Source organism: Sarcophilus harrisii, chromosome 2 (assembly GCF_902635505.1).
Source record: "Sarcophilus harrisii chromosome 2, mSarHar1.11, whole genome shotgun sequence".
Classification (NCBI taxonomy): Eukaryota; Metazoa; Chordata; class Mammalia; order Dasyuromorphia; family Dasyuridae; genus Sarcophilus; species Sarcophilus harrisii.
The window spans coordinates 157,559,717-157,583,024 of NC_045427.1; the positions used below are offsets into that span (position 1 = coordinate 157,559,717).

The 23,308-nt window shown below is 32.6% G+C and overlaps 1 protein-coding gene across 1 annotated transcript in view; it reads left to right on the forward strand.

The window, feature by feature from the left end:
- ESF1 (ESF1 nucleolar pre-rRNA processing protein homolog) overlaps positions 1 to 23,308 on the forward strand; it is an 83,737-nt gene that overhangs the window by 609 nt on the left and 59,820 nt on the right. The window contains exons 2-6 of the mRNA XM_031951081.1: positions 1,692 to 2,367; positions 11,827 to 12,122; positions 12,596 to 12,709; positions 19,528 to 19,628; positions 20,667 to 20,819. Of these exons, the coding sequence (XP_031806941.1) occupies positions 1,728 to 2,367; positions 11,827 to 12,122; positions 12,596 to 12,709; positions 19,528 to 19,628; positions 20,667 to 20,819 (1,304 nt within the window). The 5' untranslated portion in view covers positions 1,692 to 1,727. The remainder of the gene's footprint in view (positions 1 to 1,691; positions 2,368 to 11,826; positions 12,123 to 12,595; positions 12,710 to 19,527; positions 19,629 to 20,666; positions 20,820 to 23,308) is intronic.

A 23,308-nucleotide genomic window follows, 5' to 3' on the forward strand; every position in this document is an offset into this window, starting at 1 on the left:
TAGCCTAGTTGAGATACCTACATACATAAACGTGTACGTGCGCTTTTATTATCGTTATTAATTGTACCCCCTGAAAAACGAAATGTGACATACGGCGCAGCGAGCTGCACCAAGACTTGGGACACCCTCTACTTATCGCTGGCGAGCTTTTTTAATTTTCTCATCCAGCTTCTTAATGAGTTTGGGAAGTTGTGAGGCACAGGTTGCCAAATGATGATGGTAGCAGATTAGGAAGACACACCTCACCCCGCTTTTGGGAAAAGAACCCCACAGTTGGCTACCTTTATATGTCAGGGAACCCTGGAGCCTGAAGATAGAAAAAGAAAGCTGGTTGTCGGGTAGGTGTCGGCTCTAAAATTTGGTGATGAAGTAGATGTCCTCGCATTCATATTGATGTTTGATCTATTGGAGGTTTTGTTAAAATTTCTTTTTTTTAGGTGATAATTTTATCTCTTAAGATTTCTTTGGAAAGGCTATATCTCTGGTAAGGTCTTCCTTTAGGCAGAGTAGCTATTTAGGGCAAAGCTTCTTAAACTAGGTTGAAAATCGTTTCCAATGGAGCAGTAATGAACTGAACCAGCTACTCCCAGAGAAAGAACTCTGGGTGATAACTAAAAACCATTACATTGAATTCCCAATCCCTATATTTATGCCCACCTGCATTTTTGATTTCCTTCACAAGCTAATTGTACAATATTTCAGAGTCTGATTCTATTTGTACAGCAAAATAACGTTTTGGTCATGTATACTTATTGTGTATCTAATTTATATTTTAATATATTTAACATCTACTGGTCATCCTGCCATCTAGGGGAGGGGGTGGGGGAAAGAGGGGGAAAATTGGAACAAGAGGTTAGGCAATTGTCAATGCTGTAAAGTTACCCATGCATATAACCTGTAAATAAAAGGCTATTAAAAAAAAAAAAACAACAACAACACTACGGGTTGAGACCTCATACCGGATCTCACAACTTCATGGGGGTCTTGAAATTAGGTTTTATTATCAGCAAATGTTTGATTTTTAAAAAATCTATGCACGTATCTAAGGTCACCTAAAAATTACTTGAGTGAAAAAGGGTCCTGAATGGAAAACGTTTTCATCTAGGGTACCTGTTGTGATACGGGAGTTACCTGTCAGTGGCTGCTGGAGGTCTAACTCAGACCTGTAGAATAGATCTCTTCATGGGAGAGGATGATGATACAAGGAGAGGCAGTTGCTGTTCTCTGACTTCTCCACTGAGAGGCAGTTTTTTTGTCTGACTTATCTCCTCTTCCCTCTGCCTCTAATTTATTTCATTCCCAGTCCACAAGCAACACTTACGGCAGTCAAGGCTGCTTTGCAACTCCTTCAGATGTTGTGATCCACGGTGTAGAGGGTCTCCGAGAATTGACCTGTCCCTTTACCTAGGCATGGTTCTTAACAGGTACCAATGTTCTGAGTCAAAAAAGTGGGAAACCTAGTGTGACCACAAGATTTCTTAGACTTCTTAAAAATGTTAGATTTTTTAAAATTGAACTTAGGATGCACATATAAATGTTGTAGCTGTAACCCACTACTGAGAGAACAATGGAAATAGTTTTTATTGTGCCTTGCTTTTATTTCATATGAAATATAACTTAAGAATCAATGAAGCTTTCTTGAAAAGTTTTATTTTATAAAAGTCATTAAAATCACATTTTTCAATTTTTAGGTTATTCTAGGTTTTGTTTAACAAGGAATTTTAAAAATGGCATCAAAAGAAGAACTTATGAATGATGAAAGGTTTCTTCGAATTACAAAGGACCCTCGATTTTGGGAAATGCCAGAAAAGGACCGAAAAATTAAGATTGATAAGAGATTTCGAGCAATGTTTCATGATAAAAAATTCAAGTTGAAATATACTGTGGATAAAAGAGGACGTCCTATAAATCACAGCAGTACAGAAGATTTGAAACGTTATTATGATTTGTCAGATTCAGACTCTGATCTCTCAGATGAAGATGGTGAAGCATCAGACAAAAAGAAAACAAAGAAAAAGACACAGAAAACTAAAAAAGAAGATTCAAAAAAATTATTGGATGATAAAGAGACAAGCAACATAGTTAAGCAAAAGGAAGCCTTTGGACATGGAAAAGAACCAGAAAATGATGAAAATATTTGTAAAACACAGTGTTCAAACAAAACTAAGAAAGTACATGCACAAAATAATCTACAAAAGGATGAAAAAGAATCGACAAATAAAGGCATAAAAAATCAAAAAGATACCTTCCTATTTAATGCAGACACATCATACAGAGGAAACCTAAAGATATCAGAATTGGACAATAATAAAATCATGAAACCTTCCAAAATGAAGTTTCCTAAAGAAAAAGAGAAATATGATTCAGGTTAGTTAAAAAAAACAAGTCTAAAGTTTTTATTGACTATAGTGCACTTTTGTATTAGACTTTTTAAAAAAAAGATAATATTTAAAGCAATTTTAATATAACTTGATAATATAGTAAAAAAAAATCCTATTTTAGTAGTAATGACTGGAAAAAAGTAACAGATTGTTATAACAGTTTAAGTTAAGGTGAAAATTTTGAAGACTATCAGGTTTGTGGGATGAAAGGCTGAATCTTCTGGCTAATAATTGATTTTAACTTATTTATGGCCACTACCCAAAAACATCCTGTAATTCAAGGCTTCTTAAATCTTTTCCACTTGACCCCTTTTTGCCCAAGAAATTTTTTTGTAACCCCATCTTCAATCTGAGTCGAGTGTTTCTGTCACCATTCATCCATGGGAGTATAAAATGCTTATGTTGTGTGTGTTGAAAACCAATCCTGCATGCAGTGAAATTGCACACTATAACATGGGCTACCCCCTCCCTTGGATTTATTATGCATTTTATTTTGAATTAAGTTTTGGTTATTATGTTCAGAAACTTTTCACTGTTGACAAATCTTTTGCAATTCTCTACATTCCGTTATGGGGTCAAGATCCACGGTTTAAGAGGCTTTACCGAGATTTTTTGAGGATAAATACACTTTTTTTTTTTTACTTTAATTTTTCACCAGTTCAAGTTTTTCTACGTTTTTTCTTTTTTCTGAAATAATACCCCTCTTCATACTTACATCACATACTATTGGTCACATTCATATACTATTATTTGTTCAGCAGTTTCCCAAGTAATGGGTATCTTTCAGCTTCCAGTTTTTTGCCATTATAAAAAAAGCTGCTCTAAATATTTTAGTATTCTTGGATACTTTCCCTCTTTGATATCTTTCAGTATTACTAAGGGATATGTACAATTTAATAGCTTTGGGGGAATAGTTCTGAATTATTTTTCAGAATGATTGGAATTGCACAGTGTCTTAGTGTACCTGTTCACAGTTCCTTCAGCATTTAGCATTTTCTTTTTTATCATTTTATCAAATCTGATAGGTGTAAGAGGGTACCTCAGAATTGTTTTAATGTTAATGTTCCTTGTTATTAATTATTTAGAAAACTTTTTATATGGCTATTTTTACTTTGATTTCTTTCTTTGAAAACTGTTCATATTGTTTACCGTTTTTCAATTGAGGCATGCCTCCATTTCTGTAAACTTGACTTAATTCTTTATATGTTTAAGAAATGAAACTTTTATCTGAGAAACTTGTTAAAAAGATTCCTACACACACACACACACATACACATATCATGTCCTGTTATTTTTCTTAGTTTTGATTGAATTGATTTTATTTGCACAAAAACTTTATAATTTTATGTAATCATAATTATCCATTTTATCTCCTGTGATCTTTTTTGTTTGATCACAAACTATTTCCCTATTCATAGCCCTGACAAGTAATTTCTTCCATGCTTCTCTAATTTGCTTAGGATCTCAGTGGTTGTGAATAATTCATGTACCCATGTATCTTGGTATATAATGTGAATTGTTGGCCTATAACTAGTTTCATCCAAATTACTTTTCTATTTTCCCAATAGTTTTTGGTAGTGAGTTTTTGCCCCATAGCTAGGAACTTGGAGTTTAACAAACACTAGACTACTATTAGCTCCATTGCTTCTATGTTTTGAATATTAATCTTTCCCAGTGATCAACCACTCTAATTCTTATTCAGCACCAATTGATTTGATGATTGCCACTCTGTATTATATGAGATCTGATACTACTGATCCCATTCTTTCCTGCACATTTTTTTCCATTGATTTTTTTTTTTTTTTTGGATGTTTTGTTCCTCTAGGTGAATTCTTTGATAGTTAAGTTGGTATGGCAATGAATAAGTAAATTAACTTAGGAAATGTTGCCATTAGTATTGTAGTGTCGTCAGCTCGTGTATGAACAGTGAATATTTCTCCAATTCTTGAAATCTATCTTTATTTGTATTATGACTTTTGTAATTATGTTCATATATATATCCTTCAGTTTTGCTGAAGTTGTTAATTATTTTACTGTTTTTTAGTTGATTCTCTAGGGTTCTCTAAGCATAACTATGTCATCTACAGAAAGTAATGCTTTTAGTTCTTCAATAGCCTATATTTATTCCTTCAATTTCTTTTCTTTTTCCTATTGCTGTAACTTGCATTTCTATCCAGTGTACTGAATTGTAATGGTGATAATGGACATCATTGCTTCTTCCCCACTTTTACTGGTTATGCCAATATAAAAGCAAGATGATCCCTTACCCTTGGTTTTAGATAGATACTACTTATTTTAAAGGAAAATTTCATTTTATTCCTATGCTTTCTGGTATTATTACCAGGAATGTTTGTTGTATTTTGTCAAAAGCCTTTTCTGCATCTATTGATATAATCATGGTTTTTGTTACTTATATCATCATTCCCCTGCTTATAATTTTAATAATGAATGAGTCTGCATTCTTGGTATAAACCTAAACTGATCTGATCTATTACTGTAATATCCTTGCTAAAATTTTGTTTAAAACTGCGTTAAAACAAAAGAGAAAGAAATCTGTAGAAGAGTTTTTCTAATGAATATTGATGCCAAAATTTTGACTAAAACACCAGCAAGGAGATTATAGCAATATAGCCCAAAGATCATACATTATGACCAGGTGGGATTTTATATGAGGAATGCAGGGCTGGTTCAATATTAGGATAACCATGAGCAAAAAACTCACCACATCAATAACAATACCAACATATGGTTATCTCAATAGACACAAAAAAAGTTTTTGACAAAATTACAGTACTTATTTCTGTTTAAAACATTAAAAAGCATAAGAATAAATGAAACTCTCCTTGATAGTGAATTCACTCTTCTTTCTTTTTTTTTTTAAGTCAAATTAACCAATAGTTTATCCATCTTTTTAGTTTTTTTTTTTTTTTTTTAATAAAACCAGCTCCTGATTTTATTCATTAGTTTGACAGTTTTTTTGTTTTTTGATTTTCAATTCTTTTCCTTTCTTCTTTAATTTTTCTGGCTTTCCAGGTGACATTTATTTGGGGATTTTAAATTTATTCTTTTTCTGATTTTTATTTTTATATGCCCAGTTCATTGATCTGCTTTTCTCTATGTTATTATAAATATTTGCAAGTATAAATATTCATTAAGTACTGCTTTGGTTGCATCTATTAATTTTGTTGTAATTTTTAATAATCTTCATTCTCATTAAGGAAATGATTGTTTCTATTGTTCTTTAGCTCATTCACCCTTTAGGATTCAGTTAGTTTCCAAATAATTCTTAATATGTATTTCCATGGCCTTTTATGCAATTTTTATTCCTTTATGGTCTGAAAAGAATGCACTTAATGTTTCTGCCTTAGGTACCTTTGAACAAAATGTAGTTTCCTTACTTATGTGTTTTAATTTGGTATATTTTTACTTTGTCAAAGATTATAATTGCTATTTCTGCCTCTTTTATTTCAGATGAAACATTCTTCATCATTCTTCATCCCTTTATTTTAACCCTTTGCTGGTCTTTCTTATAAACAATATATTTTTGGATGTGAGATTTTAATCCATTCTGTTTATCAATTTTCATCTTCCGATTTACGAATGTAAATATTTTGACCCTAAAGATTTCCATGTTATTTCTCATGTTTCCCTTTTTATGCTTTTCTTGAGTTTTGTATTTGAAAATTAAATTTTCTATTTATCTTTAGTCCTTTTAGTCCTCAATTTCATTAAATATTCATTTTCCCCTGGAAGATTATACTCAGGTTTGCTGGATGTGTCATTTTTTAATTGTATTGCTAGCTCTTTTGCCTTTTAGAATATCATATTACAATCCCTACAATACTTTAATATGGAAGTCACTAATTCTGATCCTGATTCTGGCTCCATGAGATTTGAATTGTTTCTGGCTGCTTTGCAATATTATCTTTTTGACCTGATTGCTCTAGAATTGGGATTTTCATTTTGGATATCTTTTCAGGAGGTGTTGGGTGGAGTCTTTCAATTTCTTTTTTACTCTCTGACTCCAGGATTTGAGAGAAATTTTGTGTGATAATTTCTTGATAATACTTAAACAACTCTAAGGTACCACTATACACCTCTCAGATTGGCTAAGATGTTAGTAAAAGATAATGGTTAATGTTGGAGGAGATGTGGGAAAACTGAGACAATGATACATTATTGGTGGAATTGGGAACTGATCCAACCATTTTGGAACTGTACATACCCTTTGATCCAGGACTGTCTTTACTGGGCATATATCCCAAAGAGATCATTAAAAAAAGGAAAAGGACCTATATGTGCAAAAATGTTTGTGGCAGCCTTTTTCGTAGTGGCAAGAAAATGGAAGCTGAGTGGATGCTCATCAGTTGAGGAATGGCTGATTAAGTTATAGTATATGAATGTTATGGAATATTACTGTTCTTTAAGAAATGACCAGCAAGATGATTTCAGAAAGGCCTGGAGAGACTTACATGAAGTGATGCTATGTGAGGTGAGTATAGAAGTAAGAGAACATTGTACATAGTAACAAGAAAATTATGTGATTAATTCTGATAGATATAGCTTTTTTCAACAATGAGGTCTGATTCAAGGCAATTCCAATAGACTTGTGATGGAGAGAGCCATCTGCCCTCAGAGAGAGGATTGTAGGGACGGAGTGTGGATCACAGTATACTATTTTCACCTTTTTTCTTGTCATTTGCTTCCTTTTTTCCTTCTCTCAATTTTTTTACTTTTTGATCTGATTTTTCTTGTGCAGCATGATAAATGTGGAAGTATGTACAGAACAATTGCACATGTGTAACATATTGAATTGCTTGCTTTTTAGGGAAGGGGTTGGGAGTAAGGTAGAGAGAAATATGGAGCACAAGGTTTTGCAAGGGTGAATATTGAAAACTATCTTTGTTGCATATATTTTGAAAATTAAAAAACTATTTTTTAAAAAGATAATGATCAAGCAATTTTTTTGGTCGTTTTCAGATAATATAGTAATTTATAAATTATTATCCTCAATCTGTTATCCAAGTCAGTTGTTTTTCCAATGACATATTTCATATTTTCTTTTATATTTCTTTTATTTTATCATTCGTTTGACTTTGTTTTATTATTTCTTGACATATTTAGAGTCATTAGTTTCCACTTGCCCAATTCTCATTTTTTAAAAATTATTTTCTTTAATGAACTTTTCCCCCCTCATATGGTCAGTTCTACTTTTTAAGGCATTCTTTTCTTTTGTGAATTTGTTTTTGTTTTTTTTTAACCAAACTCATGACTCTCTTTCCATAAATGTTTTTCCTTGCATCAGTCTCAATTTCTATTTCCAATATTTCTTCTAGTAAATGATTTTTTTTAAATTTTGAACTCTTCCAAGTATTCTTATTTGGTTTGCATCCAATTCATGTTTTTCTTTTGTTTTGATATACTTGTAGTTATTTTGTAATTGTTTTGATATACTTGTCTCCTGGATTGGTGTCTGGATTTTTCTCTTTCACTATAGTGGCAATTTATTGTCACATTCTGTTTTTTTTCCTTTTCTTTCCTTTTTTTTGGGGGGGGAAGGGTGGAGAGGGTTATTTGCTCATTTTCCTAGTCTATTTCTCAATGCAGACTTTGGACGTGGTAATTGCACATGTTTAACTTATATTAGATTGCTTGCTGTCTTGGAGAGGAGGGGGAAGGAAAGAGAAAAAATTGGAACACAAGGTTTTGCAAAGGTAAATGTTGAAAACCATCTTTGTATGTATTTCAAAAAAAAAAAAAAAGATAGTTTTTAAAAAAATAATAAATTTGAACCTGGTGCTTGAAGTGAAGGGGACCAGGCTTCTTCAGACCTTACTTGCTCTTGTTTTTAGCAATAAACTAGGGATCTCCAAGTTTAACAGTACTTTCACAGTGCAGTATGATCTAAGGAGAGATGTGATTATCATTCTTCTGATCTGTTTTCTGGATTAAAAGGATTTTCTTCCCCTGTAGGTACCAGCACCACCATTCCTCCTGGCCCAGGATTGTGATCAGGTCACTCTTTCCTGCAGCTAAAGTGCTAGTGCTTGACCTCTGTCTTAGAATTGAGACCAGGATCCCTGTTCTTCCCATGAGTCATTACAAGCACATTTCTATGCCCTTGACCAATAACCTGGGTCCCTATTTTTCTGCATCACAAGTACTATTGCACCTTCTGGCTCTGGGACTATGAAGTAGAACTGCATGTGGGCAGTGCAGCAGAGTTCTGAACCCAGCAAAAGGTATCCTACAGTCTGCTATTGACCAGCTGGTTCAAACCACACCATTACCTCAAAGTTTGTGGGTTGAGAGCACTGGAAATTGTTGCTGCCACCAACGCATGGTTTGGCATTTCTTTCCTGCCAACTTCTAAGTTGTCTAGGATTAGAAAAAGATGAAAATACTATGCTTCCATCCACATTCATTGATTGCTTCTTTTCTGTAACATCTTGGCTCCATTCCTTTAAGACTCTTTTTTGCTTCTGACTACTGCCTCTATTAATCTAACCTTCCTCTTATTCCCTCCCCTTCCAAAGTGTTCCTCTTGAGTTCATTCAAATGTAACAATCACATTCAGGTCCCTTTCTAATTAGATTCCCTCTTTACCTTGGTGGTGATAAAGTTCTGAGGGATTATGTACAATCTTACCCTATAAAGATGTAAACAATTTAAACTTGTTAGTTCCTTATGATTTCTCACTCACATTTCTCACTCAAGTACTTTCTGTGCTTCTTGTGTCCCATATTGGAATGTCAGAATTTCTTTTCAGCTCTGGCCTTTTCATCAGAAATGCTTGAAAATCATCTGTATCATTAAAAATTCCTTTTCCCCTGTAGCATTATATTCCATTTTGGAGAGTAGGTTATTCTTGATTGTAATCCTAGAGCAACTTTGCAGAATATTGTATTCCAAACTCTCCACTTCTTTATGGTGTTAGTTGCTAAATCTTGTTTTAGAATTGGCTTTATCCTTCTTGAATTCTTTCTTTTCAGTTACTTGTAATATTTTTTTTCTTAGTAGGAACTTAGGATTTTGGCCATAATGTCCTAGAAATTTTCATGTTCTTTATTTCAAGAGTTAATCCATTCTTTGTTTCTACTTTGCTTTCAGATTCTAAGATTTCTTAGCAGTTTTATGATTTCTTGGAAAACAATATTTAGACTTTTTTTGGTCACTGCTTTCAGGACTGTCCAGTGGTTTCTTTGATTATTTCTAGGTCAATTTTTTCTATGAGATATTTAATTTTTTTTTTTCAATCTTACCACTTCTTGGTGTTTCATGGAATCATTAGCTTTCTAAATTTCAAGAAGTCATTTTCAGAATTCTGGGAAACAAGTGTGAACCCCTGCATTATTTATTTCCTTCACAGATTAATTGTACATTATTTCAAAGCCCGAAAATTTACAAAAAACTTTAAAAAAATTTTATTGGGCTTGTGTCCGAATGTATTTTTCTTTGAAGCATTGCTCATAGCTATTTCCAAATAACTTTCTTCTTCTGTGTTAATAATGGCCTTGAGTTTCCCTGTCACCATAGCAGCTCTTTATGGACAAGTTTGTTGTTGTTGTTTTGCTCATTCTTCCACCCTATTTCTTGACTTTGAACTTTGTTAGCTTTTGGTTTTGCACAGGTTGGCTTGATGTCTAGCTTGAGCTTCTACCCTCTTAAATTCTTCTGTTGTTTTCACATCTCTGGCTGAAGGCCTACAATCAGTGCCACCTGAGAGTGAGACATTCCCAGATGGGGATAGAATCCAGAGTTTCTCAGGAATTAAGCAGTCCTCCTCTCTTTGTTCTTCTTGCCCTAAAAATTAGTACTCCTGATATAGTGTTATCCTGAGTGTGAATAAGTCTATAACACCTTTGAATATTGAAGTATTTACATACAAATGGAAAACAGTGTATAGCTTCATCTCACACACTTTATGCCTACTATGTTCAAGATATTGGGCATAAAAACTGATATGACCATTCTGGAGAGCAATTTAGAACTAAGCCCAAAGGGCTATCAAACTGTGTGTACCCTTTGATCCATAAAGGTTTCCATTGGGTCTGTATCCCAAAGAGATCATAAATGAGGGAAAGGAACCCACATGTGCAAAAATGTTTGTAGCAGCCCTTTTTGTAGTAGCAAGGAACTGGAAATTGAGGGTATGTTCATCAGTTGGAAAATGGCTGAATAAGTTATAAGATATGAATGCTATGGAATAGTATTGTTCTGTTAGAAACGATCAGCAGGATGATTTCAGAAAGGACTGGAGAGACTTGCATGAACTGATGCTAAGTGAAATGAGCAGAATCAGGAGAACGTGATACACAGCAACAAGATCATTCCATGATCAATTCTGAGGGACATGACTTTTTTCAACAGTGAGATGATTCAGACCAATTCCAAAAGACTTGTAATGCAGAGAGCCATCTGTACCCCGAAAGGACTATGGGGAGTGAATGTGGATCACAACATAGTATTTTCACTTTTGTTGTTGTTATTTGTTTGCTTGGTTTTTTTTCTTCTTGATTTGATTTTTCTTATATAGCATGATAAATGTGGAAATACGTATAGAAGAATTGCACATTTTTTACCGCTATTGGATTATTTGCTGTCTAGGAGAGGTGGGGTAAGGAGAAAAATTGGGAACACAAGGTTTTGCAAGGGTGAATGTTAAACTATCTTTGCATGTGTTTTGAAAATAAAAAGCTGCTATTTAAAAAAAAAAAAAGAAATATTAGTTGTCATAATAGTAGCTAACATTTATGTAAAACTTTGTTTTCAAAGAATTGTACATAGTTTATCTAATTTGATCCTTATAACAACCACCTTATTAAGGAATGTTGTCATTTTACCCCTGAGGACACTGAAGCTGAGAAGAGATAAGGTGACTTCCAGTCACATAGCTATTAAGTATAAGGCAGAATTAGAATCTTTGACTTCCTAACTCCAAGCCTAGTCCTTTATCCACAAAACTTTTTTTTTTTTTTTTTATTTTTTTTTATTGTTGAAAGATTGAAATATGAATGGATGCAAGTTTAAGGTTAATCAAACCTCTGCCAGATCTAGGACCACTTATGCTTGGTATACTTCTTCTCCCTTTGCTGTAGTACTACTGTCTCCTTGTCCCCATTGTATTTAGACCCCTCTGACACGAATTGGTCAAATGTGATTTTTTTTTGAATTTTCAGATCAACATTTAGTATGGTATGTTTTTAGAGGATTTGACAAGAAATTCAAGGGGAATGAATATGGTTCACACTGTATTTCCATAATTTTGTCTCCACTTCTCTGTCCATGTAGTCATTTTATCTTTTGAAGGATTATGTTGCAATGACTTGTAGTCTAGCTCTTTTTTTCTAGAACAATTCATTTTAGTTGTGTTTGAATGTATTTATATTGCACATGATTTGGTATTTATACTTATTTGAAGTTTTTCCCCTTCAATTAATTGCAGGCCACAGTGATATTTATTTAGATGTCACTGAATCTGATGAAGGTGATTTGGAGGAAGACACTGAAGATGATAGTAAAATAAGAGATGATGAACAGTCAGAAGATAATGAAGAAAATTCTGAATGGGATGATGATGATGATGAAAGTGATAGTGGTCCTGATTTGGCTAGAGGAAAAGGAAATATTGAAACTAGTTCAGAAGATGAAGAAGATGATATGACTGAATTTTTACCAAAGGAACCTCTTTTCGAGCATGCATGGAGAGAATTAGATAAAGATGCCCCTCGGGCAGATGAGGTAAGTTTTTTAATAGAACCAATTTATATTAAGGGCTTAAATCAAAATTTTCCTGGTAAATACTCTTCTCTTATGATCTTTGATTAGACATTTATTGACTGTACCTATCAGTTTCCTTTTCTAAGCCCATCATAATTTTTCCTTGATAACCTAAGAAACTTTTGTTTATTAAGGGTGAGACTATGAAATGAATCACAGACCCAGAAGAATTTTTTAAAATGGGTATAAACTGGTTTGCCTCCTTTTAGAGTTGACCAAAAAAGCTCATAATCATGTTTCTATTTGCAATTTGAACAATTTAATTTGAATATTATTTTCTGCATTTTAGCTGATTCTTAATTCATTTAAAGTTTTGAGATAATTTATATTAAAGTGTAAAATTTGTATGCCTGTGCAGTAGTTTTATATTGTTTTGTAGTTAGGAATATAGGAATAATGTAAAATGTAATACTTTATTTTCCTCAATTATGCAGATTACTCGTCGGTTAGCAGTTTGTAACATGGATTGGGATAGATTAAAGGCTAAAGACTTGCTGGCTCTGTTCAATTCATTTAAACCAAAAGGTGGTGTTATATTTTCTGTGAAGGTAAGGGCTGAATTTCGCTTTGAAACTGTTTCTCCAAGAATTTCAAATCCACTAATCTTTTTTAAATTCATCTTTTGTTTTTAATAAAGGTAAACAGAAGTACACCTATAAAAACTTTTTTTATTGACGCCTCTGACTTGAACAAAAACTATACTTATATTGTCTACTATAGACTGGCATCAACTCCATTTAAAAATATATATATTATTGGTCCTATCAACCCAATATTCTTCCTCCTCCCCTTCCCAGAGAACCATCTTTTAAAACAAATTACTTAAAAGAGAAAAAAAATAAAGAAAAAAGTCCAACAAAGCTGAAAAACCCATCAAAAAATTTGACATAAATAGTATTTCACACTAATAAGCCCTTCTTCCTCTCCCTCCTACGGAGCAAAGTAGGTGTCTTCTTACAACTTTTTCTTTGGTGTCAAATTGTTTTTTACGTTTTTTTTTTTTTTTTTTTAATGAATTTTTATTAATAACTTTAGTGGTTTTGTTGTTGTATTTTGGTTTTTTGTTTTTTTTTTTTTTGCTGAGGCAATTGGGGTTAAGTGATTTTCCCATGGTACACAGCTAGGAAGTGTTAAATGTTTGAGGCCAGATTTGAACTCAGGTCCTCCTGACTTCAAGGCTGGTACTCTAACCACTGTGCCATCTAGCTGTGCCTGTATAACTTTAGTTTTTAATTACTTAAAATTCCCTCTCCTTAATCCTACCTAGGAAACCATCCTTAATTTAAAGAAAAGAAAAAGCAGAAGAGGGGAAAAAATTAAACAAAACTAATCATAAAGACAAAGTACTGACAGAAAAGAGGAAAGGGAACTAAAAAGATCCCTAATTAATTCTACTTCTGAAGTTTTCTTTGGAAGACAGTTTCTCAGTTTTTCAATATAAAAAACTCTAATGTGGTATGATTTCACTGAATGTGATTTAGATGTATATTTGATCTCATTAGTTGGAATACCTACTCTGTTCTGTATCCTAAATGTGCCCCAGTATATCTTTTCAGAACTCTTCTATGAAAAATCCACTAAATCCTCTAGTTTTCATAACATCTCAATATTGCCTGTATATTCGCTACGTCTTTTAGTCTTTTTTTTTCTTTTTTATTACTGTTTGACCAGCATGCCTTGTATTTTAGTACACATTCTTGATTTTTATGACTTATATCACCAGAAAACTTCAACAAAACAAAAATACTAATTGATTCCCTCCCAGAAAAAAATCTCTCAAAAAGTATTCCCCGAAACCAATTAAGCAGTCTAATGAAATGGTTTCAATTGATAGTAAATGTAATGTCATACTATTATAATTTACCTATTTTTAAAAGAAAGGGAGGATTTTGGTAGTTTATTACTAATATTCACTATCGTATTTAATTCAAGTTTTGTTGACTTCAATGGTAATCAAAGTGAACATTGTTGTTTTTTTTTAATTCTTTATTACACATTTGAAATTCTCATGTTTATCTGAATTATTCATATTTGTAATTCTTTACAGTGCAGTAATATTTCATTCTATTCTTATACCATGGTATAATCATTCGCAAATTTAGTAGCACATTTTAAATTTTTTTAATAAAAATACAAAATGTTACTACAGTGATTTTTGTACATACAGTTTTCTTGCTGTCAGTAACTTCCATATATTGATCGATATTTATAATTCTATAATAGTGCCTAGTAGGCCTTCCAGATAAAGGATATAAATAGATTACCAAATTCACTGTTGTAATTCTCATTTCTTTACTAGAATTGATGATCTAGTCAATCACCTGATATTTCTACTATTTTTTAAGTGCTTATTTTTTGCAAGGTATTGAACTAGGTATTAAACCTATAAAAATAATAGTTTCTGACCTGAATGAGCCTGCATTCTGATCTTCAGGGAAAGGGGGGAGATCTCTTGTGGCTAAGGAGTTCAGAACAAAATTCATAATAGAATTGATGTTTGAGCAGAATGTTGAAAGGATTTGGGAATTTTAAGTAAGGAGGGAGTGAATTCCAGGTGTGAGAACATGGAAACAAGATGGAATACTGTGTCTGAGGAACAGTAAGTCAGTCAGTTTGTCTGGAAAATAGATTTTTATCACTGAAGACACAATAAAAATTACATTCAATAATGGGCCTTGTAGTCATAGATTAAAAGGGAAATTAATTTTAGAGAATGAATGGTTCAATGAACAAACAAAAAATAATTAATAAATTCATTAAAAGTAATGGCAGTACAATGTACTATGGAGAGCCAAAGCCATATTTGGGAGTGGGGTGGGGTGGAATTTATATCTCTAAACATTTGCATAAAGAAAAAAGAAGTAGTAGATCAATGAATTGAGCGTGTAACTAAAAAAAAAAATCTATAAAACTAACATTAAAAATCCTCAAACACCAAATTTTAAAAATCCAGAAAACAAGAGGAGGGGTTAATAAAATTGAAGTAAAAAACAACTGAAACTAGAAGTTAGAGGGGAGGGGAGGGAGAGAAAGTAAAATAAATCATTGTATGATGATTTTTTTAAAAAGAAAGAAGAAAGCACCAGCTAGGTAGTGCAGTGGATAGAGCACCAGCCCTGAAGCCAGGAGGACCTGAGTTCAAATATGGCCTCATACACTTAACACTTCTTGGCTGCGTGACCCTGGGCAAATCATTTAACCCCAATTGCCTCAGCAAAAAAGAAAGAAAGAAGAAAATAAAATTATCAGAATTAAAAATGAAAAAGGTAAATGTACAACCAATGCAGGTAAAATTAAAATAATGTTATGAACCAATCTGCCCAACTATGCCAATAAACCTGATAATCTAAGTGAAATCGATAAATATTTTCAAAAATGTAAATTGCCCAGCTTAACACAAGATGAAGTAGAATCTTAAATAATCTTAGCTTAGAAAAAGAAATTGAATGAGCCATAAATAAAATCTAAGGGAGATGGGGAAACCAGGTCCAAATGGATTTACAAGTAAATTCTACTAAACATTTTAAGATTATTTCCAGTATTGTATAAACTGTTTAGAAAAATAAAGGAATCCTACCAAATATATTTTTTCTAACAAATATGGTTTTGCTAGCTAAACCAAAGAGAGCCAAAATAGAAAAAAACTAGTTGAATTCTCTAACAATACAAAAAACCAAAAGTAACAATATGTTCCAAAAAAAGCATCTGCAAATTACAATACTTAGTCCTATTAAAAAACTTAGGTATCAGTGCATTTTTTTTTTTTTTTTTTTTTTTTTTTTTTTTTTTTTTTTTTTTTTTTAAATTATAGTAACTTTTTATTGACAGAACCCATGCCAGGGTAATTTTTTACAACATTATCCCTTGCACTCACTTCTGTCCCTCTCTCCCTCCACCCCCTCTCCTAGATGCAAGCAGTCCTATATATGTTAAATATGTCACAGTATATCCTAGATACAATATCTGTGTGCAGAACCGAACAGTTCTCTTGTTGCACAGGGAGAATTGGATTCAGAAGGTAGAAATAACTCAGGAAGAAAAACAAAAATGCAAACAGTTTACATTCATTTCCCAGTGTTATTTCTTTGGGTGTAGCTGCTTCTGTCCATCTCTGATCAATTGAAACTGAGTTAGGTCTCTTTGTCAAAGAAATAGCGAATTTTTTTCTTAAAACAATAAATAGCAAATGTCTGAAACAAAGAGCAAGCATTATCTATAATGAGGATAAAGTAGAAGTTTCCCCAATCAGATCAGAGATGAAGCAAGATTGTTAATTACTACTACTGTTGTTGAGTATTGTACTAGAAATGCTAACTATAGATAAGAAAAATAAGTTGAAATAATAAACATTAGCAATAGCAAAACAAAACTTATTTTTTTGTAGGTGATATAATGGATAGTCAAAAAAAATCAAAAGAATCAACCACTTTAGCAAAGTTGAAAGATATAAAAACCAGCCAAAAGACCAGCATTTCTGTGTATTGCAAATAAAATTCATAGGAAGAGATAGAGAAATTCTATAATTGCTGGCAGTATAAAACACTTGTGATGCTACTTGCCAGTGCACATACATTTACTCATTTAATGCCATACCAAACTACCAAAGAATTGTTTTCTAAAGCTGGAAAAAAATAACAAAATTCATCTGAAGGAATAAAAGAGAATCTATGAGGGACAAATGTAAAAGAAGGAGGTCTAATGGCTGTACCACATCTCAAATTATGGTACAGAGTGGTAGTCATCAAAACAGTTTGGTACTGGATAAAAAAGTAAGAGTCATTGATCAGTGAGAAAGATTAGGTACACAAAATGCAAAAGCAATTAAACACAGTAGCCTAGTGTTTGATAAACCCAAAGATCCCTACATTGGGGCAGAAACACACTATTTACCAAAAACTACAGAGAGAACTATTGTCAGAAGCTAGGTATAGGCTAACATCTCACATTATATACTAAGATAAACTCAAAATGGGTACACGATTTAAACACAACCGGTGAAATCATAAGCAAATTAGGAGAAAAAAATTACTTTCAGATATATGGATAAGAGAGGAGTGAATGACCAAAAGGAGTGGGGATGTAAAATTAGTTGTTGTTGTTGTTTTTTTTAAAGTTTTTGCACAAACAAAATCAATAACCATTGATTTGAAGAAGGATGGGGAGTATTGTACCAGGTTTCTCTGATAATGGTTTCATTTCTTGGGAGAGGAGTATGTGGTGTAGGTGGGTGGGTGCATTTATGAAATATATAGAGAGAAAACCAAATTTATAAAAATAGCCATTTCTCAGTTGAAAAATAGTCAAAGGATATGAACAGCAATTTTCAAAGAAAGAAATCAAGTATTGAATCAGTAGACATATGGAAAAATGCTCTAAATGATTAAAACAAATTGAAATAACTCTACAATACAACCTCATACCCATCACATTGAAATGACAGAAAAGGAAAATGGCCTATGGAGGGAATAAGGGAAAATCAGTACATTGATATATGATTGGTATAGCTGTGAACTAGTCCATTCATTCTCAAGAACAGTTTGGAAATTTGCCAGAGAAGTTGGGTATGTAGCAGTTCAACTGCTTGGTCCATATTCTAAGTAGATTAAAGAAAAAGGATACATATGTATAGCAGTTCTTTTTGTGATGGCAAAGAATTGGAAATAGAAGTGTTGCCTGTTAATTGGGGAATGGCTCAACAAGTCATGGTGTATGGATGTGATGAAGTGTTACGTGCTATAAGAAGTGATCAAGGAGATGGTCTCAGAAAAACCTGGGAAGACTGATGTGAATCTGATACAAAATAAAATTAGTAGAGCCAGGTGAACAATCTACATAGTAACAGCAGTATGCTGTGAAAGACTTAGTAACGGATCAATAAAATGATCCACCACAATTCCAAAGGACTCGTGGTAAAAAAGATTATCCTCTTCGTAGAGAGCTGATGGACTCGGAGTATGGATTGAAGCAGATTTTTTTTCCTTTCTTTTTTCTTTTTGGAACATGGCTTATACAGAATTATGCTTTCCATACTTCATGTATATGTATGTATAGATATATAGTATCTCTTTCATTCTCATTGATAAGGGGTGAAGGGAGAGAATTTAGAACTGAAAATAAAATAAATTTAAACACTTAATTTGGTTAGCAACTTTGTGAAACCAAATGGAAATTTCATAGCATAAGACTGCATTTGTAGTATGAAATATTTGATTTTAACAAGACATTTTAACATCCAGCCATTCTGGAGAGCAATTTGGAACTATGCCCAAAAAGTTATCAAACTGTGCATACCCTTTGATCCAGCAGTGTCTCTACTGGGCTTATACCCCAAAGAGATACTAAAAAAGGGAAAGGGACCTGTATGTGCCAAAATGTTTGTGGCAGGCCTGTTTGTAGTGGCCAGAAGCTGGAAAATGAATGGATGCCCATCAATTGGAGAATGGTTGAGTAAATTGTGGTATATGAATGTTATGGAATATTATTGTTCTGTAAGAAATGACCAGCAGGACAAATACAGAGAGGATTGGCGAGACTTACGTGAACTGATGCTGAGCGAAATGAGCAGAACCAGGAAATCATTATATACCTCAATGGCGATACTGTATGAGGATGTATTCTGATGGAAGTGGATTTCTTCAACAAAGACAAGATCTAACTTAGTTTCAATTGATCAAGGATGGACAGAAGCAGCTACACCCAAAGAAAGAACACTAGGAAATGAATGTGAACTGCTTGCATTTTTGTTCTTCTTCCCAGGTTATTTATACTTTCTGAATCCAATTCTCCCTGAGCAACAAGAAAACTGTTTGGTTCTGCACACATATATTGTATCCAAGATCTACTCTAATCTATTTAACATGTATAGGACTGCTTGCCATCTTTGGGGAGAGGGTGGAGGGAGGGAGGGGAAAAATCGGAACAGAAGTGAGTGCAAAGGAAGACATTTTACAAAAGCTAATGATACTTGGAAATTGCATGATTGAAATGCAGAAAGTACTAAGTTCGGAGTCAGAGGAGAGGCTCTTTGGAATCAGATATCTGCCCCTTAACTGTGTGACAGTGGACAAGTCACTTACCTTTCAGCTTCAGTTTCTTCACCTGTCAAGATGATTATGAATATCCCTTCCAACTCTTGAGTTTACAGTGCCATAAGCCTTTTGTCACTAGCAAGATATTGCAAATTTAATTGTTTGTCCCCAAGTTACTTGTTTCTCAACTTCTTGAATTACTTTATATATCATAGTGCTCTTCTAAGGATTAAATGTAAACCTAAGCAGAATTGTGTGCTCATACATTTGAATATAGATAGATAGCCTGTGTCTTTTAACAAAATTGTTTTATAACTTGTTCTCTGCATTAATTTTAGATCTATCCTTCAGAATTTGGGAAGGAGAGAATGAAGGAAGAACATGTTCAAGGACCTAAAGAATTACAAAGTATTCCTGAAGATGCTCCTGAAAAAGACTGGTACTAAAACCAAATTTTTGAAAATCAATTTAAAAAAATAAAATCAATAATTCAGATTCCATTATTTTAAATTTTCTCTTTATTTTGATAGGTTTTGAGTTAAAGTTTGTTAACTCTGTTTTAAAAAAGGGGGAAAGAGGCAGTTGCATAATTAGTAGTGATGAAGTGGATCAGAAGGGATAATGCTTATATAACAATATCCTAGTGACACTTGGTTAACCTAGTTCACATTCCTGTTGATAAAAAGATATCTCCTAGTAAGTCTGTAATTCAGACTTATCTCTACTGGTCTTGATGCAGGATGATTTTGATGAAATTTTTCTTTTCAGAGAAATATTCTTCTAACTGCTTATGACATTAACGTGAAGCTATTTTCTAGCTTCTATGATTTCAGTAATAAAAGAATGAGAACTGCTCTGTCCAGTGATGATCTCGTACAATGGTAATTTCTTTTGAGCCACCAGGTGGAGCTATTAGCATCAGTTTGTGAAGTTTAGCAGCAAATGGGTCCGAAAGAAATCTCAAAGTTTTTTTGGGGACCGTTGAGGAAAACATTCGTAATCATTAGGGAAAATTAAATTATAGCCCATAACAGTTAGGAAAACATTTTATAACTGATGGAAAATGTGAATTGAGTGCAAATATTTTGCCAAATCAGGAACTTTCTAAATCATGCCTAATCCTTTTTAGCTAGGCATATTTTGTTAAATATTGATTTCTTTCAGTGGTTTCATTTTAGAAAGTTATGTATGGTGACAAAAATATTCTTCCCAAAGTATAATTAAGTTTACAGATAATTCTGCACAGAGTTCTCAAATTGACTTTCTAGCTGCCAAATTTCATTCACAATATTACTTGGAAAGTTTATTTCTTCTAAAGAAAAAATAAGTTGCTTACACTGAAGAATTTGGGGGAGTAGATAAAAGCCAGATTATGAAAACCATGATTTGAAGAAAAGGCTAATTTATATTTAATTTTCTTCAAGGATGTTTCAAAAGCATATATAACTACTTTTAATGGTTTTTTTTTTTTTTATAGGAACTCTAGAGAAAAATTAAGAGATTATCAATTCAAGAGACTAAAATACTTTTATGCAGTTGTAGACTGTGATTCTCCAGAAACAGCCAGTAAAATTTATGAAGACTGTGATGGCCTGGAATTTGAAAGTAGCTGTTCCTTTGTAGATCTGAGGTAACTCCGGTTATTTATCTTTACAGTTTCTTTTGCATATTGCAATGCAGCAAAACTTTTTTGCACCAAGATGGACATCTTAATTCATATATATGACTAAGATAAATACCTTTATTCATACATACGTGTGTGTGTGTGTGTGTGTGTGTGTGTGTGTGTGTGTGTGTGTATATAAAATGTGTGGTTACCCATATTTTCCAAAACTGCATTTTTAATCATAGAATAAAATCTATCATCAGGAAATGTCACCCATAAAAAAACAAAAACTGATAGTAGGAAATTTGATGATGGTGTCTATGAGTCACATGTTATAATGACTTTTAATATATGTGTGTGTGTGTGTGTGTGTGTGTGTGTGTGTGTGTTATATAGTGTATGTATATACATATATTGACACATTTTATGTATTTATACTATATACTTTATACTATATTTTTTGTCTTTATACTATATCTTCTTCCCCCCTCATCAAATCTGCCTTTGTGACAATGAAAAATAATTAAGCAAAAACAACAAATTCAATGAGAGTGTCTGACAGTGGTGTTTATAGTTTTTCCACTTTTCTCTCATGGAGCAGGGGTGAGAGATGTTTCAGTCTTTATTTTCCAGGAGCTTCATTGTTTTTCAGTTATCCAAGCTTCTACTAAATATTTTTAAATTTACATTCTTGTAATCATTGTATATCTAGTTCTCTTGATTTTATTTATTTTGATATTTATATGCAATATGTGAAACTCCATTATGTTCATTCCATAAATTTTTCAGTCACATTCCGTCATACTTTGTCACATTGTTATTTTCGTTATTGAAATGGAAACCTCATTTAGTTGAAGGCCAGGTGTAGTGATTCAGTTCCCTTTTTTTTTCTGAAGGGGAAAAGCAAAGAGGAATGGAAGAGCAATAGGGGCTACTCTAGTGAGTGAATGTTGTATTGGAATCATCTTTGGGCTTTGGCAGTATTTTCACAAATTGCTCAGGCTTCACTGACTCAGAACTGAAAAACTTTAGAACATTTTGATTCTCAAGTCTAAGGAAACAGGAAGCTGAACTACTGTACCATTTTATCTTTAGACTATTCCTTTTGTTGCCCAGTAAACCAGTCTACTGTGACATTGTCAATAGAAATCAGTTTCTTAACAGCCTAGTTTTGTTTGAGAGCTTTGTACTCAAAATGAAATATTTCAAAAAAGGGTGAGATGTGTTGTTTCAAAGTCACTGAGCTTTCTATGTTCCATTGAATTTCAGTTTTAGGAAAAAAGAAAGGTTTTTCTTCACTTGAACTTTCAACATGTTTGATTATTGACTAGAAAGGCATTTTCTCATCAAACAAATAAGTGAATTCTCTTCCCTTTCTGCTTAATAGTTGCAAAAAGATAATTTTTTAGGTGTTCAGTTAATGGCTTTTGTTAAGTTTTCATTTGTTTCAAATATCATGAATTAATAATAGCTATCTTAGTTTTTTCCAGAACTGTTTTCTTTTTGCTTATTTGCTTTATTTGCTTATTCGGAGAGTGCCATAAAGGATTTTAAAGTTTCTAGTGGAGAGTGTAATGCGTAGAAAATATAGTTAATCACTAAGAAGAAAAATTTTTTTTCACGTTAGTGTATATTGCATCAACAAAACAAATTAAATTGTCTTCTACTCTACTGAAGGATACACTTTTTCATCAGCCACAAATGCAAAAGCCTATCTTGTCAACTAATCTTTGGGATCATTCATATTGTGCCTATTAAATATATTTTACCAACTAAAATCATTTATTCCATATTGAGCCCATCTGGTAAGAAAATTTGGTTCTTAAACTTAATACTAATAAACCATTCCAGAGAAAATATTTTGTGGTGGGGTATAAGTCATATGCTGCCTTTTGGAAACATAATATTACTATACCTCAAAAGTGTATGTCTTAAATGTAGTTAGAACGTAGGATAATTTTCTTTTGTAAACTTCCCCTTTTTTCTTTTGCATGACTACATAAGATTTTCAAAGTAATTGAAGTGAGCAAATATATAAAATGAAATTTCTTCTAGTGATTTTTGTATTCTAATCCTTAAGGAAGCATTATTGATTTTTTAAATTTTTATGTATTCTGACCTTAACAAACACCAACTAAAATAGGCATATCAATGTACACAGTAGAATGAGAAAAAAATAATTTTATATGTGAAAATCTCTATGTACAGGTTACTTTTTAAGTATATAAAGTTCAATCTATAGCTTTCAAAACTGTCCTGTCCATGCTTCTTTCTGAATTTTCTTCTGTTAGTTTCTCTGCATTTAAAAGAAAAAGATAACTTCATTAACCTCATTTTTCTTTTTTTCCTTTTTTGAAATGAGAGATTACCCTATTTTACCCTCAACTTTCCAACCAACTATCGTATTAGGAAAAAAAGAAAAAAAGGCATTGTAATAAATAATGTATACACAAGTGAAACAAATTTCCCATTTATTGTGTCCAAAAATGTATGTTTTATTTTATATCTTGAAT